At 62.2% G+C, this 24,741-nt stretch overlaps 1 protein-coding gene across 1 annotated transcript in view; it reads left to right on the top strand.

Moving 5' to 3' along the window:
- GRM7 (glutamate metabotropic receptor 7) overlaps window positions 1-24,741 on the top strand; it is a 205,752-nt gene that overhangs the window by 143,335 nt on the left and 37,676 nt on the right. Inside the window, exons 6-8 of the mRNA XM_054179927.1 lie at window positions 1,189-1,389; window positions 5,920-6,059; window positions 16,563-17,498. Of these exons, the coding sequence (XP_054035902.1) occupies window positions 1,189-1,389; window positions 5,920-6,059; window positions 16,563-17,498 (1,277 nt within the window). The remainder of the gene's footprint in view (window positions 1-1,188; window positions 1,390-5,919; window positions 6,060-16,562; window positions 17,499-24,741) is intronic.

Here is a 24,741-nt window from a genome sequence, read left to right as displayed (position 1 = left end):
CTGGTGGACAGCTTGGTGGGGGGAGAATCAAAGCTCTGTGGCTGTCAGCCTGCTCTGTCTTGCCTCAAGCTCCTGAAGTGCTGTTTGGTTTGCTGCCTGATTGCAGAGGCACCCAGAGACCTGTTCAGAGAGTGGCTCAGGTTGGAAGGGAGCTCAGAGCTCATCCACTCCAACCTCCCTGCCAGGGGCAGGGACATCTCTCAGCTGGATTTGGTTGCACAAAGCCTCATCCAGCCTGGCCTTGGACACCCCCAGGCAGGAGGCAGCCACAGCCTCCCTGGGCAGCCTGTGCCAGAGGCTCAGCAGCCTCAAACTGCAGAACTTCTTCCTCAGCTCCAGTCTGCCCCTGCTCTGCCTCAGCTCCAAACCCTTCCCCCTGGGCCTGGCTCAGACCCCCTCAGGAGAAGTCTCTCTGCAGCCTCCCTGCAGGATCCCTTCAGGTGCTGGCAGCAGCTCTGAGTCCCCCTGGAGCCTTCTCCTCTGCAGGCTGCACAGCCCCAGCTCCCTCAGCCTGTGCTCAGGGCAGAGCTGCTGCAGCCCTGAGCATCTCTGTGGCCTCCTCTCCAGCAGCTCTGTGTCCTCCTCCTGCTGGGGACCCCAGAGCTGGAGGCAGGGTTGAGGTGGGGGCTGAGCAGAGCAGCCATAAAAGCAAGAAGGGGACACTGAGATTGGAGATGAGGAAGAATTTCTTTGCAGTGAGGGTGGGGAGATTCTGCCCAGGGAGGCTGTGGCTGTCCCCTCCCTGGAGCTGCTCAGGACCAGGCTGGATGAGGCCCTGAGCAGCCTGTGCTGGTGGGAGGGGTCCCTGCCCATGGCAGGGGCTTGGGGCTGGCTGAGCTCTGAGCTCCCTTCCAACCCAAACCAGGGCAGGTCTCTGTGAGGCAGAGGAACTGGCCTGGGATTGTGCCAGGGGAGGCTTAGGATGGAGAGGAGGAACAATCTCTGTGCTGCCAGAGCGGGCAGGGGCTGGCACAGGCTGCCCGGGGGGGTGGTGGAGTCCCCATGCCTGGACGGGGTCCAGAGCCCTGTGGCCGTGGCGCTGGGGGCCAGGGTTTGGTGGCCGTGGTGGGGGTGGGCTGCTGGGTGCGCTCGGGGGGGTCTCTTCCAGCCTTAAGGACTGCGTGAGGAGCCGCCGGCCCTCGGCAGCGCCGCTCCTCACGGCCCTTCCCCGGCCCTGTCCCCCTGCAGGGCAGGAGCGGATCGGGAAGGACTCTCCCTACGAGCAGGAGGGGAAGGTGCAGTTCGTGATCGATGCTGTGTACGCCATGGCCCACGCCCTGCACCACATGAACAAAGACCTCTGCGCCGACTACCCCGGGGTCTGCCCCGAGATGGAGCACGCAGGAGGCAAGAGGCTGCTCAAGTACATCCGCGGCGTCAACTTCAACGGTGAGCGGGGCAGGGGGCTGCGGGGCAGGGGGCTGCGGGGCAAGGCTGGGCAGGGGGCTGCGGGGCAGGGGGCTGCGGGGCAAGGCTGGGCAGGGGGCTGCGGGGGAGGGGGCTGCGGGGCGCAGGGGGCTGCGGGGCGCAGGGGGCTGCGGGGCGCAGGGGGCTGCGGGGCAGGGGGCTGCGGGGTAAGGCTGGGCAGGGGGCTGCGGGGCAGGGGGCTGCGGGGCAAGGCTGGGCAGGGGGCTGCGGGGCAAGGCTGGGCAGGGGGCTGCAGGGCAGGGGGCTGCGGGGCAGGGGGCTGCGGGGCAGGGGGCTGCGGGGCGCAGGGGGCTGCGGGGCAGGGGGCTGCGGGGCAGGGGCTGCGGGGGAGGGGGCTGCGGGGCAGGGGGCTGCGGGGCAAGGGGGCTGCGGGGCAGGGGGCTGCTGGGCAGGGGGCTGCAGGGGAGGGGGCTGCGGGGCAGGGGGCTGCGGGGCAAGGCTGGGCAGGGGGCTGCAGGGCAAGGCTGGGCAGGGGGCTGCGGGGCAGGGGGCTGCGGGGCAGGGGGCTGCGGGGCAGGGGGCTGCAGGGGAGGGGGCGGCAGGGGGCTGCTGTGCAGGGGGCTGCAGGGACAAGGCTGGGGAGGGGGCTGCAGCACAAACCCTGTGAGGAGAGCCTGAGGGAGCTGGGGGTGTTCAGCCTGCAGCAGAGGGGTAGGGTAGGGTAGGGTAGGGTAGGGTAGGGTAGGATAGGATAGGGTAGGATAGAGTAGGGTAGGGTAGGGTAGGATAGGATAGGGTAGGATAGGATAGGGTAGGGTAGGGTAGGATATGGTAGGGTAGGATAGGATAGGGTAGGGTAGGGTAGAATTAAGCAGGCTGGAAAAGCCCTTTGAGATCACCAAGTCCAACCTCTCCCCCAGCACCATCTGAGCAACCAAACCATGGCACCAAGCACCCATCCAGGCTCTTCCTAAACACCTCCAGGGATGGGGACTCCACCACCTCCCTGGGCAGCACATCCCCAGGGCCAACCTCTCATGATGGGAAGAACTTCTTCCTAACACCCAGCCTAAACCTCCTCTGGCACAGCTTGAGACTGTGTCCTCTTGTTCTGGTTGGAAGCTCAGGGGAGACCTTCTTGCTCTCTACCACTACCTGAAGGGAGGTTGCAGCCAGGTGGGGGTTGGTGTCCTGGGCTCCCAGCAGCAGAGCAAGAGGACACAGGGACACCCCCAGGCAGGGCAGGGTGAAGCTCTTTGAAGTGCAGCTCTGCTGAGACCCTCCATGCCATCCCGTGCTGCCATGACATGCTGGGAGCTGAAGAGGAGCTGCACTGCTTCTGCATGGCCATGCTGAGGATGTCCTCCTCAGTCTGCCTCCAGCCATGCAGGCCTGGATGCTTCTGCATGGCCATGCTGAGGATGTCCTCCTCAGTCTGCCTCCAGCCATGCAGACCTGGATGCTTCTGCGTGGCCATGCTGAGGATGTCCTCCCTCAGTCTGCCTCCAGCCATGCAGGCCTGGATGCTTCTGCATGGCCATGCTGAGGATGTCCTCCTCAGTCTGCCTCCAGCCATGCAGACCTGGGCTCTTCTGCATGGCCATGCTGAGGATGTCCTCCCTCAGTCTGCCTCCAGCCATGCAGGCCTGGATGCTTCTGCATGGCCATGCTGAGGATGTCCTCCTCAGTCTGCCTCCAGCCATGCAGGCCTGGATGCTTCTGCATGGCCATGCTGAGGATGTCCTCCCTCAGTCTGCCTCCAGCCATGCAGACCTGGGCTCTTCTGCATGGCCATGCTGAGGATGTCCTCCCTCAGTCTGCCTCCAGCCATGCAGACCTGGGCTCTTCTGCATGGCCATGCTGAGGATGTCCTCAGTCTGCCTCCAGCCATGCAGACTTGGATGCTTCTGCATGGCCATGCTGAGGATGTCCTCCTCAGTCTGCCTGCAGCCATGCAGACCTGGATGCTTCTGCATGGCCATGCTGAGGATGTCCTCCTCAGTCTGCCTCCAGCCATGCAGACCTGGATGCTTCTGCATGGCCATGCTGAGGATGTCCTCCTCAGTCTGCCTGCAGCCATGCAGACCTGGATGCTTCTGCATGGCCATGCTGAGGATGTCCTCCTCAGTCTGCCTCCAGCCATGCAGGCCTGGATGCTTCTGCATGGCCATGCTGAGGATGTCCTCCTCAGTCTGCCTCCAGCCATGCAGACCTGGGCTCTTCTGCATGGCCATGCTGAGGATGTCCTCCTCAGTCTGCCTCCAGCCATGCAGACTTGGATGCTTCTGCATGGCCATGCTGAGGCTTTGTCCACCCGTGGGGAGCCCCCAAGCCTCTGTGGGGCACTCTGGAAGCCTCCCTGAGCTCCTACCCTTTGAATTGTCCTTTAGCTTTTGCCACCTGTGGCAAGCCCGAGCTTGGCTAATGAGACTGAGCCTCTGAGGAGTGTCAGGAGCTCAATCCCATCCCCCATGGGGGCTGCCTGTCCCAGGGAGCCCAAGAATCACAGCCACTTCTCCTCCCTCCAGGTGCTCCCTCCCTGGCTCCATCAGCCTGCAGTGACAATTAACTCTGCCTGGTGCTGAGGGGGAGCCAGGGAGGGGAGATGTCAGCGGAAGATTTTCTGCTCCAGCCTGTGAACTGAAGCTGCCTCTGATCTCAGAGGGCTGGGGGATAGACAGGGAGCAATTTAGCAGAGCTGGAGCAGAGACTATGCTAATTCACTCCTTCACATCTGCTTTTCCCCCTGCCTCATCACTCACTGGGATTGAGTCAAGAATGGGAAGCGTGGAGAAAGCCTCATCTTAAAGTTCAGAGCTGCAAGAGGAGAGGGTTTGCAGTGCTTTAGGGAGGGGGGTGGGAAAAGGGCAGGGGGAGGAAGCTCTGAATAGAGATGTGCTGGAGTGCTGTCATCATCCTCAGCCTTGGCACAACGTTACTCTGCCCTGCTGAAGCCTGCCTCAATGTGTCTGGAAGTAAATGTCATGCTTGCAGGCTGCACCTGGGGGCCTTGAGGGGCTGCAGCCCTGCTTTGGGCTCTCGGCTAAGGGAAGGGCTCACAGCGGCGTGGAAGGGCCTGAGCAGGGCCCCAGGGGAGTCCCCAGCCCTGGAGCTGTGCGGGCAGGGTGTGGGCATGGCACTGGGACACCTCCCAGTGGCTGTGGTGGTCTGAGGTTGGTGGTTGGACTCGAGCTTAGAGGGCTGTTCCCAGCCAAAGAGCTCTGTGATCCCAGAGCCGTGGTAAGTGGAGTGCAGAGTGCTGGCAGAGCTGGGCTGAGGGCCTGGAATCTCCTGTGCCATCAGCACCAGCCAGCCTGGCTCAGCACCAGGCACAGAGGCAGGTTTGGGAGGGAGGCTTTTGGCCTTGCTGCTTGCCCTGCACTTCCTCCCCAGCATTCAGCACCTTGGTAGGGCTGAGTGAAGAGGGGAGCAGCCCCTGGTGCTGGGAGCAGGCTTTGTGCAGCCGTGCCCAGGGGCAGGGCAAGGGGCAGTGGGCACACAGTGCCCTCTGAACGTGAGGAGGAGCTGCTGTGGTGTAAGAGTGAAGGAGCCCTGGAGCAGGCTGCCCAGGGAGGCTCTGGAGTCTCCTCTGGAGAGGTTCCAAGAGCACCTGGACCTGTTCCTGTGTCACCTTCAGGAGGTGACCCTCCCTGGGCAGGGGCTGGGACTGGATGGTCTCCAGAGGCCCCTTCCAGCCCCTGCCCCTCTCTGATTCTGTGGCACACCACTCAGGGTGCTGAAGCTGAGCTGGTGCTGGCTGAGCTACCTTCCAGCCTGTGTCAATGTCTTGGAGCCTACATAAAGGAGGAGACAAGGCACAGCGCTCCTGGAGCCTGGGCTGTTCTTTTCCACCCCAACTGCATGCTGAGGGTGGGAAGAAGAACATATTGTGGAGGAGGAAGCTATTTCTGGCTGCTAGACCTGGGCTGACTTCTGCCAGCAGGCTCTCTCCAGAGCAGATGGAACATTTTCTGGGCAGGGGGAGAAAAAACAACCAACAACTCCTCTCTAGGCTCCATTCAGAGGAGTGCTGCTCGCTAAAGAGCTCCCTGAGGAAAGGGAGGTGGGCAGGAGGCTGGGAGGGCAGGAGGCAGAGCCTGCTGCCGTGCCTTGCCTTGCACAGAGCTGCAGGGAGGTAAGGCTGGCAGAGCTCGGCTTTATTTTTAGCCAGGAGGTTTGGGAGGTGGTAATTGGTGCCTGGGAGAAGGTGTGAGGAGGATCACAGAGTCGTGGAGCACCAGGCTGGAAGGGGCCTCATCCGCTCCAACCTTTCTAGGTGATAAAGAGAGATGCTCCAGGCCCCTCGGCATCTTTGTGGCCTTCTGCTGGACTCCCTCCCTGTCTCTCTTGGACTGCGGAGGCCAGAACCAGAGCCAGGGCTCCAAGTGGGGGCAGGGCAGAGGGGGCTGCGGCTGCTGTGTCCCGAAGCATCCTTCGGGGGCGGCTGCGAGGACCTCTGCCGGCCCGGGGCGGCGCTCGGGCTCGCCCGCCGCAGCGGAGCCGGCGCAGCCTCGGCTGGTGGGATTGGTGCCTGTGGTTTGCTCCCCCCAGGCAGTGCTGGCACCCCAGTGATGTTCAACAGGAACGGGGACGCCCCGGGGCGCTACGACATCTTCCAGTTCCACAGCACCAACACCAGCAGCCCGGGCTACCGCCTCGTCGGCCAGTGGACGGACGACCTGCAGCTCAACGTGAGTCTGCCTGCCCCCTGCCTGCCCCCCGGGGTCTGCCTGCCCAGCCCAGAGCCAGCAAACACTGCTGCCCCCTGCCTGCCCCCTGCCTGCCCCCCGGGGCCTGCCTGCCCAGCCCAGAGCCAGCAAACACTGCTGCCCCCTGCCTGCCCCCCGGGGCCTGCCTGCCCAGCCCAGAGCCAGCAAACACTGCTGCCCCCCTGCCTGCCCCCTGCCTGCCCCCCGGGGTCTGCCTGCCCAGCCCAGAGCCAGCAAACACTGCTCCCCCCTGCCTGCCCAGCCCAGAGCCAGCAAACACTGCTGCCCCCCTGCCTGCCCCCTTCCTGCCCCCCAGGGCCTGCCTGCCCAGCCCAGAGCCAGCAAACACTGCTGCCCCCTGCCTGCCCCCTGCCTGCCCCCCGGGGCCTGCCTGCCCAGCCCAGAGCCAGCAAACACTGCTGCCCCCTGCCTGCCCCCTGCCTGCCCCCCGGGGTCTGCCTGCCCAGCCCAGAGCCAGCAAACACTGCTGCCCCCCTGCCTGCCCAGCCCAGAGCCAGCAAACACTGCTGCCCCCCTGCCTGCCCAGCCCAGAGCCAGCAAACACTGCTGCCCCCCTGCCTGCCCAGCCCAGAGCCAGCAAACACTGCTGCCCCCCTGCCTGCCCCCTGCCTGCCCCCCGGGGTCTGCCTGCCCAGCCCAGAGCCAGCAAACACTGCTCCCCCCTGCCTGCCCAGCCCAGAGCCAGCAAACACTGCTGCCCCCCTGCCTGCCCAGCCCAGAGCCAGCAAACACTGCTGCCCCGTGCCCTGCAGGAGCTGGCAGCTTGCAGGGCAGTATCTCCTCACAGTATCACCAAGGCTGGAAGAGACCTCAAAGATCATCAAGCCCAACCTGGCACCACAGACCCCATGACTAAACCATGGCACCAAGTGCCACGTCCAGTCCCCTCTGAACACTCCAGGGATGGTGACTCCACCACCTCCCTGGGCAGCACATCCCAATGGCAATCCATTCTCTCAGTGAAGAACTTTCTTCTCACCTCCAGCCTAAACCTCCCCTGGCACAGCTTGAGACTGTGTCCTCTTGTTCTGGTGCTGGGTGCCTGGGAGAAGAGACCAACCCCCACCTGGCTCCAACCTCCCTTCAGGGAGTTGCAGAGAGCAAGAAGGTCTCCCCTGAGCCTCCTTCTCCCGGCTAAGCAACCCCAGCTCCCTCAGCCTCTCCTCCCAGGGCTGTGCTCCAGACCCCTCCCCAGCCTCTTTGCCCTTCTCTGGACACCTTCAGGTGTCTCAATGTCCTTCTTAAACTGAGGAGCCCAGAACTGGACACAGGACTCAAGCTGTGGCTGCTGCTGCTGCTCCCTGCCCAGCTCCTGCCATGCCCCCACGGCCAGCCCGGAGCTGCTGCCTCAGCTCAGCCTCTGTTCAGCCTCTGCTTCCCTGCTACTGCAGGCTCCAAGGGTTGCACCAGCTGGTCACAGAGTCAGCATTCAGGCTGGAACCAGGATCACCAAGTCCAGCCCAGAGCCCTCCTCTACAAGGCTCACCCCTGAACCATATCCCCAAGCACCACATCCAAACCACCTTGAAACACAGCCAGGCTTGGTGGCCGCCTGGGCAGCACATCCCAGTCCCTGACCTCTCTTGCTGGCAAAGTGTTTTAGCTGATGTCCAGGAAGGGTCCTTGGGGGTCACTTCCAGCCTGGCATTCCCTGATCCCTTGGCTTTGTCCTGCTGCCTCTTCCCTGTTGTGCCACAACTCCTCGAGCTGATGGAGCCATCAGGTGGTGGAGCAACTGTGATGACTTTGGGTGGCTGAAGTCCTTCTGTGCCAGCTTGGTAAAGGCAGCAGTGGAGTGGTGTGATCTGGAGCCACCAGTGGAGTGGTGTGGTCTGGAGCCACCAGTGGAGTGGTGTGGTCTGGAGCCACCAGTGGTGTGGTGTGGTCTGGAGCCACCAGTGCTGTGGTGTGGTCTGGAGCCACCAGTGGTGTGGAGCAAAGTGGTCTGGAGCCACCAGTGGTGTGGTGTGGTTTGGAGCACCCCTGGTGTGGAGTGGTGAGGAGCCCCCAGGCTTTCCTCTGCAGGTGCTTTTCAGCCTCTCTGGGCTCAGAGGTTGGCTTGGTTGGGTTTTGGTTGGTTGGTTTTGAGTGAGTCACTTGCAAGCAGGTGGCAGAGAGCTCCATGTGAGCCAGGTGGCCTCTTGGTCACGCTGCCTAAAGAAGAACAAGCAGCCCAGAGCAGGGATCAAAGACCTGCAGGATGCTTTGATGCTTCTCAGGTGAAGCAGCTCCCCCAGGAGGGGTGGCAGAGAGAGCTGGAGGCTCCTGTGCCAGCTCTGGCTGTGTGAGGGTGGTGTGTGGCAGCTCTCTGGAGGTCTGGGTTCAAGGCTTCCTGCTTGGCTTTGTTCAAGCTGAGGGTGGGGAGAGCCTGGCCCAGGCTGCCCAGAGAGCTGGGAGCTGCCCCCTGGCTGGCAGCAGTGCAGGGCAGGGGGCTTGGGGCTGGGAGCAGCCTGCCCTGGCTGGGGCTGCTGCTGTGTGAGCTCAAGGAAGAGAGAAGTTGTTAGTGAGGGTATGGAGACCCCAGGTGATGGACTGGAGGTCTTGGCTGAAGAGCAAGGAGGAAGCTCCCCCTGGGGAAGTGCTCTCCCCCCCAGGCTGTGCTGGAGCATCCAGCCAGGCTGTGGTGCTCCTCCCATGCCATCCCTCCCCAGCTTGCAGCACAGTGGTGCATGGGAGGCCCTCACTCCCCCTCACCTTGGAGAGCAGTGAAATGGTCCCAGGGCAGCTGTTGGGATGCTGCTGGGGAGGGAAGTCCTCCTAAGGCAGATCTTTGTCACCTTGCCTGGCTGATGCCTGGTGGTGCCCAGCACCTTGTCCTCACTGCACTGGCAGCTCCAGCTTGTCAGGGGCACTCTTGCAGCTCCATGTAACAGCTCCTAAAGAGGCCACTGGGCACTCTGGTCCTGCAGATCAGTTTCTGGATGGCTGAGGAAGGCCCCCCCTTGGCTGTGGATGGGAAACATAATGTCCTGTCCTGTATTGCCTGGAGAGGTCTCCAGCAGGTCTGGTGTGAAATGCTCTTGGCCTCAAAGCACCAGGTAGGGGCACCTGGAAGGGGTGAGCTTGGGCATTAGGAACAGCTTCTGTCCTGCCAGGGTGGTCAGGGGTTGGAACAGGCTGCCCAGGGAGGCTGTGGCTGTGACCCTTCCCTGGAGGTGTTCAGGGCCAGGCTGGAGGAGGCCTGGAGCAGCCTGGGCTGGTGGGAGGGGTCCCTGCCCATGGCAGGGGGCTGGGGCTGGCTGAGCTTTGAGGTCCCTTCCATCCCAGGACCACATCAACTCATCAGCCAGGCTGCCTGTGGGGCAGATGCAGAGGTGGACAGAGGCAGCAGCCTGCTGCTGGACCCCAGCCCAGCCCCATGGCCTGGCTGAGGGGCTGCCAGCAGCTGGGACATGATGACAAACACTGTTTGGTTTGCTCTGCCATTCAGTGCCCTCCTCCTTCATTGCTCCTCTCAACCATGACCAGCACCAGCACCTTTCATTACCTTCCTGTGTGCAGCATGAGCTCCCAGCCATGGGAGGCAATGTTCCCAGCCAGGGACCTGCTGCAGGGCCATATGCTAACTCCTGAGGCTCCAGCAGCTCTCCAGCAGGCATGGAGGAGGCAGCAGGGCTGGAGTCAGGTTGGTCTTGCTGCCAGGCTGTGACTCCAGGCGGGCTGGGGAAGAGCTCTTGGGTCAGAACCCCTGTGCCTGGTGGTTTCAAGCTCAGCCTGGGTGCTGCCCTGGGCAGCCTGCTCTAGCTGGAGGGGTCCCTGCTGCCTGCAGGGGCTTGGCCAAGATGACCTTTGGAGGGTCCCTTCCAGCCTGCTGTGCCCTGGGAGTGCTGTTGAGCTGCTGGGGCCTGAGCTGTGCTGCCTGGGGCCTTTGCTGCTTCCCCTCACAGCAGCTGCTGAGTGCTGGGCAGCCCCAGAGGCAGCCCAGGGGCAGTGCCACGGTGGCTTGGGCACGGTGACCTGCTGCTGGGGTGAAGGGGCACGGTCCTCATGCACTGCTGCTGACCCCAGAGGAGCCAGGCTTCATTTCCTGCTGCTTCACTGCAGGTTGTGCTGTTAAAGGACAGGCTGCAGGTGCCAGAGAGCAGTCAGGGCTCCAGAGGGGGTGGCCAGGCTGCTATTTGCACAGGAGCCCTGTCCCAGCAGCAGCCAGGCAAGCTGTAAATGCCTCCTCTAATTAAGCAGGATCTGATCACTTATCTCTGACAGGAGAAGCATCAGGAGGTGGCAAAAGGTGAGGAGCAGCGAGAGGATTTCCAGGCTGGAATGGTGGCTTCTGAGGCCAGCCAGAGGCACCTCCTAGGAGCTCTGCCAAGTGGTGCAACCCTCCTGCTCCTGGTGCCATCAGCCAGCAGCACAGAGGGCTTTGGAAAGGGCTTGGTGCCGTGTGGTGAGAGCAGCTCCTGGGGCTGGAGGCAGGCACTGCCCCTCTGCACACCAAGCTCCTGCTCGCTGTGGCCAGGCACAGAGCAGGGAGCGATGCAGCCAGGTCCCCTCAGCAGTGAGAGCCATCAGCTGCCTGAAGGGTGAGGGGCAAGAAGGTGCCAGGCTCTGCTTAGTGCTGCCCTGAGATAGGCCAAGGGGCAGTGGGCACAAACTGGAACCCAGGAGGCTCCACCTCAACATGAGGAGGAAGTCCTTTGGAGTGAGTTTCTGGCTCCTTCTGCTCACAAGCTGAAGCTTTGCCCAGCAGTGCTGCTGAGCCCTGGGCCCTTGCTGCCCCTCCATGCAAACCTGAAGTGCTCTCTAGACTCTTCCTCCCTTCCTGCAGGAGAGCAGCCCCAGAGGGCAGCTGAGCAATGCTCAGCAAGAGCTGAAGGAGCTGTGGGGGGCAAGAGGCTGGGGCCAGGCTCTGCTCAGTGCTGCCCAAGGACAGCACAAGGGGCAGTGGGCACAGACTGGAGCCCAGGAGGTTCCATCTGAGCAGGAGGAGAAAGTTGTTTGTTGTGAGGGTGCTGGAGGCCTGGAGCAGGCTGCCCAGAGAGGTTGTGGAGTCTCCTGGTGTGGAGAGCTTCCAACCCCCCCTGGGCACTGTGCTGCTGGGCAAGCTGCTGGGGGAGCCCTGCTGTGGGAGCCCTGCTGTGGGTGCCCTGCTCTGGCCCTATCCTTTCAAGCAGCTAAGAATGAGGCTTTAGAAGGGTTTGGTTCTGTGTGAACCACAAAATGTGAGGTGGGGGCTGCAGGAGGGACACTGCAGGTGTGTGGCCCCATCCCCTGCCAGCAGTGAGAAGACAACACAAAGCTGTGGTCAGATGGGGGAGGGGGGACCACAGACCCCATTCAGTGAAGGACTTTTCCCTTCCACTGGGTGTCAGGAGCAGGGGTTGGGGATAAGCAGCTTTGCAGCCAGACAAAAAACCCCAAAGTTGTGGATTAAGCATTTTCCTCTCCACCTTGGTGCTGCTCTCACAGTGTCCTTGGGTTTGATGTAGAACAAACAGCCTTTGGGGCTCATTAAGGATGTGATTACAAGAGCTCAGCCTCAGCTTGCTCCTGGGGAGCTCAGAGCAGGTAAGAGTGGCAGAAAGTGATGACAGCTCTGGAATGAAAAGGGGGGGGTGGAAAAAACCCCCAAAGGAAGATGGGGCAGAAACAAGAGAAAAGCAGAAGAGGCTCAGGGGTGGCTTAGGAGCTGCTGCTGCTGCTTCAGGAGGTGACCACAAAGGAGCTGCAGAGTGGGGACCAGAGGAGAGCTTTGGGTTGAGACTGAGATGAAAATCGATGGCTTTAAGTCCAAAGGGAGGCAGAGGGCAGGTGGCTGTCTGTGCCCAAACTCCTCTGCTCTGGGGGGCAACAGCTGGTGCCAGGGGAAGCTGTGCCCATGCCACAGAGCCCAGCATGGTGAAGGCTGGAAGGGAGCTCTGGAGCTCACCCAGCCCCAGCCCCTGCTCCAGCAGGGCTCCCACAGCAGCTTGCCCAGCAGCACAGGGACCAGGGCGGGTTGGAAGCTCTTCAGGAGACTCCACAACCTCTCTGGGCAGCCTGCTCCAGGCCTCCAGCACCCTCACAACAAACAACTTTCTCCTCCTGCTGGGGTGGAACCTCCTGGGCTCCAGTCTGTGCCCCCTGCCTCTTGTGTGCCCCTGGGCACCACTGAGCAGAGCCTGGCCCCAGCCTCCTGCCCCCCACAGCTCCTTCAGCTCTTGCTGAGCATTGCTCAGCTGCCCTCTGGGGCTGCTCTTCTGCAGGCTCTCAGCCCCAGGGCTCTCAGCCTTTGCTGCTCCCAGAGCTGCTCCAGGCCCCTCAGCATCTCTGCAGCCTCCCCTGGCCTCTCCCCAGCAGTTCTCTGTCCCTCTTGACCTGGGCAGCCCAGAACTGGCCCCAGTCCTGCAGGTGTGACCTCCACACTTGTGAGACTCCACAACCTCTCTGGGCAGCCTGCTCCAGGGCTCTGTCACCCTTAGCTTACAGAAGTTCCTCCTGATGGTTAGAAGGAGCTGTAGCTTCCACAGATGCTCCTCAAGCACTTGGCACAGAGGGACCCTGCCCAGGCCAGGTCTGCCCAGGAGCTGTCACAGCATCCCTGAGGAGAAGGAGAACTCAGAGCAGTCCTTGGGTGAGGCTGATCCTGGGGGTGTCTGAGTCAGCAGGGCAGGGGTCTGGCCTCGTGGCAATGCTGTCAGCAGCTCCTGGCAGCCTCTCTGATTTGTGCTGGCAGTGAAAAATGGGAAAGTTCTGGCTGGGAGTCTTGAGGAGCTGTGAGGTTCCATCACCTCCAGTCAGGCAGCAGTGATCTGCCTGCCCTGGCTGTGCCTGGGGGCAGGGCACTGCCCCTGCAGCAGCTGCTGGTTCTCTGGGGCAATGCAGCAGCAGGAGGAGCTGGGACAAAGAGAACAAACCCTGCAGAAGGATGTTTGACTTCTGTCTGTAAAGGAGAAGGACTTCAGGTCATTAACAGAGCAGAGCAGGAGAAGCTGGGAGGTTTTGCTCTCCCTCTAAAGCAGCTGGTGTTTGAAGTGTCCCCAGACACCTGAAAGCACAAACTGGCCCTGGGCTGCAGCTGCAGCCTGCTGGTGAGGAGCTCCTCTGCAGCAGCACTGGGAGCAGAGCTGTGGTGAGGCAGGAGTGAGACCTGGAGCCCAGGACCCCCTTCTCCCTCCCTGCACTCAGCCCTGGCGAGGCCACACCTCAAATGCTGGGTTCAGTTTGGGGCTCTGCAGGATGAGAGAGACATTGAGGGGCTGGAGAGTGTCCAGAGGAGGGCAAGGAAGCTGGGGAGGAGCAGCTGAGGGGGCTGGGGGTGCTCAGCCTGGAGAGGAGGAGGCTGAGAGGAGACCTCCTCACTGCCTGCCTGGAAGGAGGTTGGAGCCAGCTGGGGGTTAGTTTCTCCTCCCTGGTAACAAGGGACAGGAGATGACCTCAGGCTGCAGCAGGGGAGGTGTAGGTTGGACAGCAGGAGAAACTTCTTGACTGGAGCAAGTGTGAGGCAGAGGCTTTGTGCCCTTGGCAGGAGCTCTGCCCTGAGCTTCAGCCAGGAGCTCCCTGAGCAGAGCCTGAGCTGGGCAGTGCCTGAGCAGCCCCAGCCCTGCTCTGGTTTACCCCAGGACACCTCCAGGGGCAGTTTGGCTTCTGGTGGCTGTTGCCTGCAGCAAGGCTTTGGGGTCGGTGTTTTGCAGGAGGCTCTGTTGACTGTGTGGTGTTGACACACTCTTAGCTCAAAGCCATTAGCATGGAGGAGCTCTGGATTTAGAAGCTAATTACAAGACATTAATAGCTAAGCCTGAAGAGCTAAGTCATACAAACACTGCTGGCTGTGGAGCTGAGCAGAGAGCAACTGTTTGAGCTGCTGCCTTGGGGCCCAGGAGCAGTCTGCAAGGGGGCAATGACTCTGAGCAGTGCCCTCCAGGATGGCTTCCTAATGGGGCCATGGCAGAGTTGTTCTGATCCAACAGCCCCCAGCCCTTGGGGCAGCCCCAGCAGCCAACCTGCCTGGGCTCTTCTTCCCCCTTGCCTTCCTTCTCTCCCTGAGCAGGTTAATTAGCACTAATGTAATTAGGTTGGTGTGGTTGCTTTGTTTGTTTGGCTTTGGTTGGTTGTTTGTTTGTTTCTTCTGTGCTGATTTTCACTTTAATCAAACCTTGCTTGAAACAATTTAGCTGAGAACAAACAGCTCAGCCCAGGCCTGGTGGTGCTGCAGGAGGGAGGGGAGCGGCACTGAGGCTTGGGTTTGACACAGAGATTGAGTTACTTTCCTCATTAAAATGAGCAATTACAGCAGGCCCTGGGAGGGAGGCTCAGCACTCCTCAGTGCTGCTTCTGCTGCAGTGAGCAGGAGGAGAATTGATCATGGAGACAGAGCCCAGCCCCCTGGCTCCAGGAGCTTATGGGCTGGGAGATGCACAGGAGCTCAGAGAGTCATTGATGAGTCACAGCATCACAGAGCTGGCAGGGACCTCAAGGCTCATGCCCTGGGCAGGGACACCTCACACTGCAGCAGGTTGCTCACAGCCACCTCCAGCCTGGCTGCAAACACCTCCAGGCAGGAGGCTTCCACCACCTCCCTGAGCAGCCTGTGCCAGGCTCTCACCACCCTCCTGGGCAACAACTTCTTCCTCACAGCCAATCTCAGTCTCCCCACTTCTGGCTTTGCTCCATCCCCCCCAGTCCTATCCCTCCCTGACACCCTCCAAAGTCCCTCCCCAGCTTGCTTGGAGCCCCCTGCAGATCCTGGAAGGCCACAATGAGGTCTCCTGGGAGCCTTCTCCTCTCCAGCCTGCACAGCCCCAGCTCCCTCAGGCTGTGCTCAGAGCAGAGCAGCTCCAGCCCTCTGCTCCTCCTCGTGGCCCTGCTCTGGACACCTCCCAGCACCTCCAGAGCCTTCCTGTAATGCTGGCTTGGGTTGGAAAAGACCTCCACGCTCAGCCAGTCCAACCATCAAGCCAGCACCACCATGGCCATCAAGCCCTGGCAGGCTCTTCCCAGTGGTTCCAGTCTGGACTCTTTCAGGAGGTCATTTCTGGGCTGTTTCAGGGAGACTCCAGTGCTAAACCTCCCTTCTCCTTGGGCCTGCTGAGTGGCTCCAGTCAGGGATATGCTGACCTGATTTGTGAGTCTAATTGCCTGCAGGTCTTGGGAGCCTCTTTTGCAGGTCCTCAGGGCCCTTGAGAGCTCAGGAGCAGGCAGATTTCCAGGCCTTTGATATCATCCTTCAGAGTTTGCGTCCCCAGGAGCACCTCTGGCACGTCCAGAGCAGAGTGGGGCTTGGCACTGGCACATCAGCCAACGCTTGCAGGGTTGGCCTGGGGTTTTTTTTCCACTGGGGACTGTTTTCTTTGCCCTTCCTCTTTCTCCCCTGGCTCAGATTGCAGATCCTGTCACCTCCTCACTGATTCCATGCCCTGCATGAGACACCTTTCCACTCCTGTGAAGCACCAGCCTGGGCAGCCACGGTTGCAAGACGGAGGAGCTCTCCTTCTGGGCTTGCTCAGAAGCCTCAGGCTCTGGATGGATGAGAAGCAGCTTTGAGAGTGGAGCCTCTGCAGGGTCCTTGCTGACTGTCATGCAAGGAGGAAGAGGTTTCCACTCTGCTGGCTTCTCTGGGGGTGTCTCTGCTCCCACCCCAAGGAGCTGCTGGTGGCAATGATAAGTGAGGGCAGTGATGCACTGAGGTGCCTCAGGACACCCCAACACGTGGGGCCTGCTGCTTTGCCAGGAGCCTGCCACACACAGAGCTTAACCCTTTGGCCTTCCTCTGCTCCAGGTTCTTCTTGGGTCTTCCTTCCTTCCATTCCCCCCTTGGTTGTCGCACAGTAACCAGGAGCCTTCCATGGATGAAGGTTAACCATTTGGTTTCTCTGTTGTAGGTGGTTCTTGGGTCCTCCTTTCTTCCATTCCCATCTCATCTGTCTGACACTGACCAGGAGCCAAACACACACAAAGGTTAACCCTTTGGTGGTTCTGTTGCAGGTTCCTCTCTGATCCTCCCTGCTTCCATTGCCCTCTTGGTTGTCTCACAGTGAGCATGACCCTGCCATGGGTGAAGGTTAACCCTTTGGCTTTTCTGGTTTAGGTTCCTCTCTGCTCCTCCCTGCTTCCATTCCCCCCTTGGTGGTCTCACAGTGACCATGACCCTGCCATGGGTGAAGGTTAACCCTTTGGTGGTTCTGTTGCAGGTTCCTCTCTGCTCCTCCCTCCTTCCATTCCCCCCTTGGTGGTCTCACAGTGACCATGACCCTGCCATGGTTGAGGGCTAACCCTTTGGTGGTTCTGTTGCAGGTTCCTCTCTGCTCCTCCCTGCTTCCATTCCCCCCTTGGTGGTCTCACAGTGACCATGAGCCTGCCATGGGTGAAGGTTAACCCTTTGGTGGTTCTGTTGTAGGTTCCTCTCTGCTCCTCCCTCCTTCCACTGCCCCCTTGGCTGCCTGGCAGTGGCAGTGCCATGGCTGAGGTCTCAGGGTGTGGTTTGTGTGGGGCAGGCTCCCCCCCGGCTGCCCACCCACCCTCCCGCTCTCGCCCCCTGTCCCCCAGGTCGAGGAGATGCAGTGGGGCGGAGGCGTGCGCCAGGTGCCGCCCTCGGTCTGCAGCCTGCCCTGCAAGCCGGGGGAGAGGAAGAAGATGGTGAAGGGGATGCCCTGCTGCTGGCACTGCGAGCTGTGCGACGGCTACCAGTACCAGGCGGACGAGGTGACCTGCCTGCTCTGCTCCTACAACCAGCGGCCCAACGAGAACCGCACCGGCTGCCGCGCCATCCCCATCGTCAAGCTGGAGTGGCACTCCCCCTGGGCCCTCATCCCGGTCTTCCTGGCCATGCTGGGCATCGTGGCCACCATCTTCGTGGTGGCCACCTTCATCCGGTACAACGACACGCCGATCGTGCGGGCCTCGGGCCGGGAGCTGAGCTACGTGCTGCTGACCGGCATCTTCCTCTGCTACATCATCACCTTCCTGATGATCGCCCAGCCCGACGCCGCCGTCTGCTCCTGCCGCCGCCTCTTCCTGGGGCTGGGCATGTGCATCAGCTACGCCGCGCTGCTCACCAAGACCAACCGCATCTACCGCATCTTCGAGCAGGGCAAGAAGTCGGTGACGGCCCCCAGGCTGATCAGCCCCAGCTCCCAGCTGGCCATCGCCTCCAGCCTCATCTCCGTCCAGCTGCTGGGCGTCCTGGTCTGGTTCGCCGTCGACCCCCCCAACATCGTCGTCGACTACGACGAGCAGAAGACTCTGAACCCCGAGCAGGCGCGGGGGGTGCTCAAGTGTGACATTACAGACCTGCAGATCATCTGCTCCCTGGGCTACAGCATCCTGCTGATGGTGACGTGTACTGTGTACGCCATCAAGACCCGGGGCGTCCCGGAGAACTTTAACGAGGCCAAGCCCATCGGCTTCACTATGTACACTACCTGTATAGTGTGGCTGGCCTTCATCCCGATATTTTTTGGCACTGCCCAGTCAGCTGAGAAGGTAGGTGGGGAGGAGGGAGCCGAGGCCCCACACTGCCGCCGCCGCCGGGGCCTCGGTGCGGGCGGAGGCTGCCGGCGGGCGCGGGGGGAGCTGCTGCGGGGTAGGAAGGCTCCACGCGGGCCGAGGAGTCCTGGAGAGGCTCTTTGGAAGGGGACTTGAAGCCAGGTGGGGAAGGGAGAGAAAGCCTGTTGGGGAAGGGGGATAAATGCAGCTGGGCGATGGAGCTGAATGCAGCTGGGGAATGGAGCTGTGAATGCAGCCGGGGAATGGAACTGTGAATGCAGCCGGGGAAGGGAACTGTGAATGCAGCTGGGGAAGGGAGCTGTGAATGCAGCTGGGCAAGGGAGCTGAATGCAGCTGGGGAAGGGAGCTGTGAATGCAGCTGGGGAAGGGAGCTGTGAATGCAGCTGGGGAATGGAGCTGTGAATGCAGCTGGGGAATGGAGCTGAATGCAGCTGGGGAATGGAGCTGTGAATGCAGCTGGGGAATGGAGCTGAATGCAGCTGGGGAATGGAGCTGTGAATCCAGTTGGAAATGGAGCTGAATGCAGCTGGGGAATGGAGCTGTGAATCCAGTTGGAAATGGAGCTGAATGCAGCTGGGGAATGGAGCTGAGTCCAGTTGTGAATGGAGCTGTGAATGCAGCTGGGGAAAGGAGAGTTGGTGAATGGAGCTAACCCCAGCTGGGGTCTGGTCACCAGTGCTGCTCCCAGGGCTCAGTGCTGCTCCAGCTCTCTTGAACACCTTCAGCAATGACCTGGGGGAGGGCACTGAGGCAGTCTCAGTGAGCTGGCACCAAGCTGGGTGGCAGTGGTGGTCTGCTGGAGGGCAGGGAGGCTCTGCAGAGGGATGTGGCCAGGCTGGATCCATGGCTGAGGGCAGTGGGCTGAGGTTCAACAAAGCCAAGGGCTGAGTCCTGCCCTTGGGCCACAGCAAGCCCAGGAAGGCTCCAGGCTGGGGGCAGAGTGGCTGGAAGCTGCCTGGCAGGGAAGGCCCTGGGGGTGCTGAGTGCCAGCAGCTGAGGATGAGGCAGCAGTGCCCAGGGGGGCAAGGAAGCCACCAGCAGCCTGGCCTGGATGGCCAGGGGCGCTGCAGCCGTGGGGGCGCTGCAGCTTTGGGTGTGCTGCAGCCGTGGTTGTGCTGCAGCCATGGTTGTCCTGCAGCCGTGGTTGTGCTGCAGCCATGGTTGTCCTGCAGCCGTGGTTGTGCTGCAGCTTTGGGTGTCCTGCAGCCGTGGTTGTGCTGCAGCCATGGTTGTCCTGCAGCCGTGGTTGTGCTGCAGCTTTGGGTGTGCTGCAGCCGTGGTTGTGCTGCAGCTTTGGGTGTGCTGCAGCCGTGGTTGTGCTGCAGCTTTGGGTGTGCTGCAGCCGTGGTTGTGCTGCAGCCATGGTTGTCCTGCAGCCGTGGTTGTGCTGCAGCCATGGTTGTCCTGCAGCCATGGTTGTGCTGCAGCCGTGGGGGTGCTGAGTGCTGCTTTGGAGGCTGTGCTACAGGTGGCTGGAGGACAGCAGCAGAGGAGGTGATCAGCTCCACGTCACACAGAGCACAGCAGCAGGCACAGCCCCTGGCTTTGCTGTGCTGCAGCCCAAGGCGGCGCCAGGGGCACCGGTGGCTGCTGCTGCTGCAGCCCCCAGGCAGCCAAGGCAGGGCTGGGGCCAAGGGACTTCACTGTCTGCTGCCTGTCACAGCCCAGAGCGTGCTGCTGAGGCTGCCTCTGATCTTGGGCAGTCCAAGCTGTGGTGTCTGAGCAGTGCAGGGGCATGCAGGCAGGGCACTGGAGAATCCCAGACTGCTTTGGTGGAAGGGACCCCCAGAGCTCCTCCAGTCCAGCCTGGCCCCAGCCTCTTGCCCCCCACAGCTCCTTCAGCTCTTGCTGAGCATTGCTCAGCTGCCCTCTGGGGCTGCTCTTCTGCAGGCTCTCAGCCCCAGGGCTCTCAGCCTTTTCTGCTCCCAGAGCTGCTCCAGGCCCCTCAGCATCTCTGCAGCCTCCCCTGGACTCCCCCCAGCAGTCCATCCCTGTCCCTCCTGAACTGCAGCCCAGAGCTGGACACTGCACCCCGGTGTGGCCTCACCATGGCAGAATAGAGGGGAGGAGAACCTCCCTTGCCCTGCTGCATCCTCTTTCCAGTCTCAGGGATTCTGTGCCCATCAGCTGCAGGGGCAGCGTGCTGGGGGGCAGGGGCAGCGTGCTGGGGGGCAGGGGCAGCGTGCTGGGGAGCAGGGGCAGCGTGCTGGGGGGCAGGGGCAGTGTGCTGGGGGGCAGGGGCAGTGTGCTGGGGGGCAGGGGCAGCGTGCTGGGGGGCAGGGGCAGCGTGCTGGGGGCAGGGGCAGCGTGCTGGGGGGCAGGGGCAGTGTGCTGGGGGGCAGGGGCAGGGTGCTGGGGGGCAGGGGCAGCGTGCTGGGGGCAGGGGCAGCGTGCTGGGGGGCAGGGGCAGCGTGCTGGGGGGCAGGGGCAGCGTGTTGGGGGGCAGGGGCAGGGTGCTGGGGGGCAGGGGCAGGGTGCTGGGGGGCAGGGGCAGCGTGCTGGGGGGCAGGGGCAGCGTGCTGAGGGGCAGGGACCAGGAGCTGCTTCCACCCTCAGCTGCTTCCCAGCTCCTGCTCCGCTGCTTAACCTGAGCGCTCGGAGGGGGCTGCAGCTCTGCTCTCCCACTCCTGCTGGAGCTGGTTTTGACCACCAAGCTGCCCTGGGCTCTCCAGGGGCCTGTGGGCATCTTAGCAGCAGCAGAGTGGCCTCCAAGAGCTGCTGCAGCAAGCACAGGAGCCGAGGCCGCAGGGCACAGTCGCTGCCAGGCGGCGCTTGAGGAGAGCAGAGCTGGCTGGGGCAGGTCAGGGGGAGCAGGGGAGGATCAATGACCCAAACTGAGTCCAAACTCCAGGGAAGGGTGGGATGAAGGTGCTGTGCAGTTGATTTTTTCCACCCAGGAACCCTTGGGGTCAGGATTGCTTTTGGTTTTCTCTCTTGCCAGCCAACCACTCTGACATTCCAAGCCCCAGCTGCTGCTCCACCTTCCTCCCCCTCTCTGTGCTGTGAGGTCTCTCTGCAGCCCAGCCCAGGAGCAGGCTGGGGCAGGTGTGCTGGGCAGCAGGGTTTCCCTCTCTGCTGTGGAATGCTCCCCAAAGCCCACAGAGGGCAGGCGGCTGGGGGGGTCCTGGCTCACCCAGGGGATGTCACATGAACACAGCAGAGCAGCTCCTGGGCTGTGGGGAAATGAAGTGACCCTAGCTCCCTGCCACACAAACACATTGGGCAGGTAGGACAGGCAGCTCTTCTCTCCCCTGGGAAGGCTGGAGCTGGCAGTTGCCATGGCAACCCCAAATATGAGGGCTGGGGAGGGAGGAAGGGTTTGATGCCACAGCTCCTGGAGCTCTCTGCTGCTGGGTGCTGGAGGATCTGGGGCTGGCAGGCAGTGGGCAGCTGGCTCTGCCAGAACGTGGGGCAGGCAAGCTGGGGAAGGGGCTGGAGAGCAGGGCTGGGGAGGGGCAGCTGGGGGGGCTGGGGGTGTGCAGCCTGGAGCAGAGGAGGCTGAGGGAGACCTCAGTGCTCTCTGCAGCTCCCTGAGAGGAGGCTGCAGCCAGGGGGGAGCTGGGCTCTTAGGATCATAGAAGAGTTTGGGTTGGAAGGGACCTCCAAAGGTCAGCTAGTCCCAGCTCACTTCTCCCTAGTCTCAGGTGACAGAAGGAGAGGCAATGGCCTGAAGCTGTGCCAGGGGAGGCTCAGGTTGGAGAGGAGGAACAATCTCTGTGCTGCAGGAGTGGTCAGGGCCTGGCACAGGCTGCCCAGGGGGGTGGTGGAGTCCCCTTGCCTGGAGGTGCTCCAGAGCCCTGTGGCCATGGCAGCTGGGGCCAGGGTTTGGTGGCCATGGTGGGGCTGGGTTGGTGTTGGCCTGGGTGATCCTAGAAGCCTTTTCCAACCCAAACACTTCTCTGCTCTCCCATCCTGGCATCTGGCCCTGCTCAGAGCCTGCTGAACCTCCTGAGGTTCAGCCAAGCCAGCAGAAGGCTGCAGGACTGCAGGCCCCTGCCGGCTGCCCTGCCAGGCAGGTGCTCAGAGCAAGGCAGCAGCACCAGCAGTCCCTCTGGGTGAGAGAAGAGCTGCTCAGAGTAATTAGGTCCTGCTCAGAAGGCCACAAATGGCTGCTGCTGATGCCTGGAAGAGCAGCAGCGGAAGGCTCCCGCGGCATCGAGCTGCGCCGCGGCGCCGGCGGCTGCTCTCTGCTCTGGAGGAGACCCAAGCTGCCAGCTGCCGGCAGGCAGAGCCCGGGGCCCCGCTCACGGCCCCCAGAGTCACCTGAGGAGGAGGAGGGAGCAGCTTGCCAGGGGCAGGAGGTGGCACCAAGCCCTCGGCGGGCAGCGGCGCAGCAGGCACCGGCTGCCCGCTCAGCCCTGCAGGAGGGGGGAGGTGAAGGGCCAGAGGTGCTCAGCCGTCAGCTGATCGATCGATCGATCAGGCTGCAGTCACTGGGGCTGCTGCCTGCATTGTGGAGCCATGAGGTGCTGGGTGGCTGCCTCCTGGCAGAGGAGCACTCTCTGAAGCAGGACATTGCTGCCCGTGGTGGTGCTGCCCGGCGCAGGGCCGGAGGAGGCCAGGAGGATGACTTTGAGCTGGAAGGGGGGAGGCTGAGGCTGGGGGCGCTGGGGGGAGGGTGGTTTTCCCTGCTGGCTCTCTCTCTGGGGCAGCAACAGGAAGGGAAAACTCCTGATCCATGAACAGTGCTTCTGAGTGGAGGGAAGGGTCACAGCCACACAGCACAGAACCCCAGAGAGGGTTGGCTTGGGCTGGAAGGGAGCTCAAAGCTCAGCCAGCTCCAAGCCCCTGCCCCGGGCAGGGACAGCTCCCACCAGGCTCAGGGCCTCATCCAGCCTGGCCTGGAACGCCTCCAGGGAGGACCTCCCTGGGCAATCCCTTCCAGTGTCCCCCCACCCTCACTCTAAAGAATTTCTCCCTCAGCTCCAGCCTCAGTCTCCTCTCCTGCAGCTCAAAGCCATTGTTCCTCATCCTGGCAGAGGGGAGGCTGTGCCAGGCCAGCTCTGTGCCAGGCCAGCTCTGTGCCAGGCCAGCTCTGTGCCACGTGCAGCAGCTTGCTGGTGCTGCAGAAAAGCCTTCATTTGCCATCACTGCTTCTCTTCCCCTGTCTGGAGCAGGCTTCCTCGTCCTGCCAGGAGGAGGCTGCAGCTCCTGGCTGCCCTTGCCAGGCCCCAGGGGCAGGGGGTTGTGAGAGCAGATCATTAGCAGCCCCTGGGCCCCACGGGGGTTGCAGGGGCAAGAGGATGTTCTCTGGCAGCAGGAGTGAGGGCTGCTGGCCCCCAGCTCCGCCAGGGAACAAAACCAGCCCCTGAAGGGCTTGTTCAGAGGTGTCTCCATTGGCAGCCTGAACTCTTAGTGCCAGAGTCTGCCCTGATCAAACCCTTCCAGCAGCAGGAGTGGGTCCCTGAGTGCTGGAGTCAGCCTGTGGCAGGGCAGGGGGTGAAGGAGCACTGTCAGCCCCAGCTGAAGGAGCAGCTTTTCCTGCCCATGCTCAGCTCAGGCCTTTGGGGCTCAGTGGCTCTGCTGGGTGGCTCAGGATGAACAGAAACAAAACAGAAGGAGAAAACAAAGCTGCTGGGAGAGAGTGGGAGAGAGCTGTCAGCACCAGAGGAGTTGTGGAGTCTCTTCTTAGGGTGTCAGGGAGGGATAGGACTGGGGGGATGGAGCAAAACTAGAAGTGGGGAGATTGAGATTGGCTGTGAGGAAGAAGTTGTTCCCCATGAGGGTGGTGAGAGCCTGGCACAGGCTGCCCAGGGAGGTGGTGGAAGCCTCCTGCCTGGAGGTGTTTGCAGCCAGGCTGGAGGTGGCTGTGAGCAACCTGCTGTGGTGTGAGGTGTCCCTGCCCATGGCAGGGGGCTGGGGCTGGCTGAGCCTTGAGCTCCCTTCCAGCCCTGACAGCTCTGTGGTTCTCTGGAGACTTTTGAGACCCTTCTGGCTGTGTTCCTGTGTGACCTGCCCTGAGTCACCCTGCTCTGGCAAGAGGTTTGGACTGGATGATCTCCAGAGGTTCCTTCCAACCCCAACCATTCTGGGATTCTGCTCCTTAAAGGTTTCTGGAGATGATTCTGAGTGGAGTTCTGCCACAGATGTGGTCAGGGTGAGCTTGTGGGATGGACAGCTCAGAGCAGAGACTTCCTACAGGCAGTAAAATTGTGTGGTCTGGAGCAAAAAACCAAATGAAGTCCTGCACAGGAACTGCTCTGACTGGGGCCAGCGCTGGGCTGCCCTGCTCCAGAGGGACAGAACTGCTGGGGGGAGTCCAGGGGAGGCTGCAGAGATGCTGAGGGGCCTGGAGCAGCTCTGGGAGCAGCAGAGGCTGAGAGCCCTGGGGCTGAGAGCCTGCAGAAGAGCAGCCCCAGAGGGCAGCTGAGCAATGCTCAGCAAGAGCTGAAGGAGCTGTGGGGGGCAAGAGGCTGGGGCCAGGCTCTGCTCAGTGGTGCCCAGGGGCAGCACAAGGGGCAGGGGGCACAGACTGGCACCCAGGAGGTGCCACCTGAACAGGAGGAGAAAGCTGTGTGGTGTGAGGGTGCTGGAGGCCTGGAGCAGGCTGCCCAGAGAGGTTGTGGAGTCTCCTGGTGTGGAGAGCTCCCAACCCCCCCTGGGCACTGTGCTGCTGGGCAAGCTGCTGTGGGAGCCCTGCTGGGGCAGGGGGCTTGGGCTGGGTGGTCTCTAGGGGTCCCTTCCATACCCCACCCTGCTTTGCCCTGCAGCAGAGCAGTGTGGAGGGAAGAGGGAAGTGCAGCTTCACCCAGCAGAGCCAAGCCCCAGAGTGCCTTTCCCTGCAACCAGTCAGCCAAACTGGCAGGAGCAGGTCAGGGAATCTCTCCCCATTCGCCGACCCAAAGCCTCTGCCGCTCCTGGAGGCAGTTGCAGCTTGCTCTGCATCAGGCAGAGGAGAAATGTCAGCCCCCCTGCGCCTGCCAGGCAGCTAAATATAGCTGGGTGCAGCCGAGGAAGAAGGCAGCTCCTCCTGGGAGCGCCTCTGCAGCCCCGCGAGGCCCCTTTGAGCAAACAGCAGGTTTGGGTCTCGGCAGGAGGCGGCGGCGGCGACCTGAAGGCTCCAGGTGTTGTTTGAGTGGCTCCAGCAGGCGTGCGATGGGCATGCGGGCAGCAGCCACCCCCTCGCCCGCACGGCTCGCCCCCTCCGTTGTCTGCGAGCCCCAGGCTCCGGCGGAAGGGTAGAAGGGAGCGGCGATGAACTCTGCCAGGCTGCAGGGGA

This window comes from Dryobates pubescens, chromosome 1 (assembly GCF_014839835.1).
Source record: "Dryobates pubescens isolate bDryPub1 chromosome 1, bDryPub1.pri, whole genome shotgun sequence".
In the NCBI taxonomy this organism is placed as follows: domain Eukaryota; kingdom Metazoa; phylum Chordata; class Aves; order Piciformes; family Picidae; genus Dryobates; species Dryobates pubescens.
This window is presented reverse-complemented; position numbering and strand designations above follow the sequence as displayed.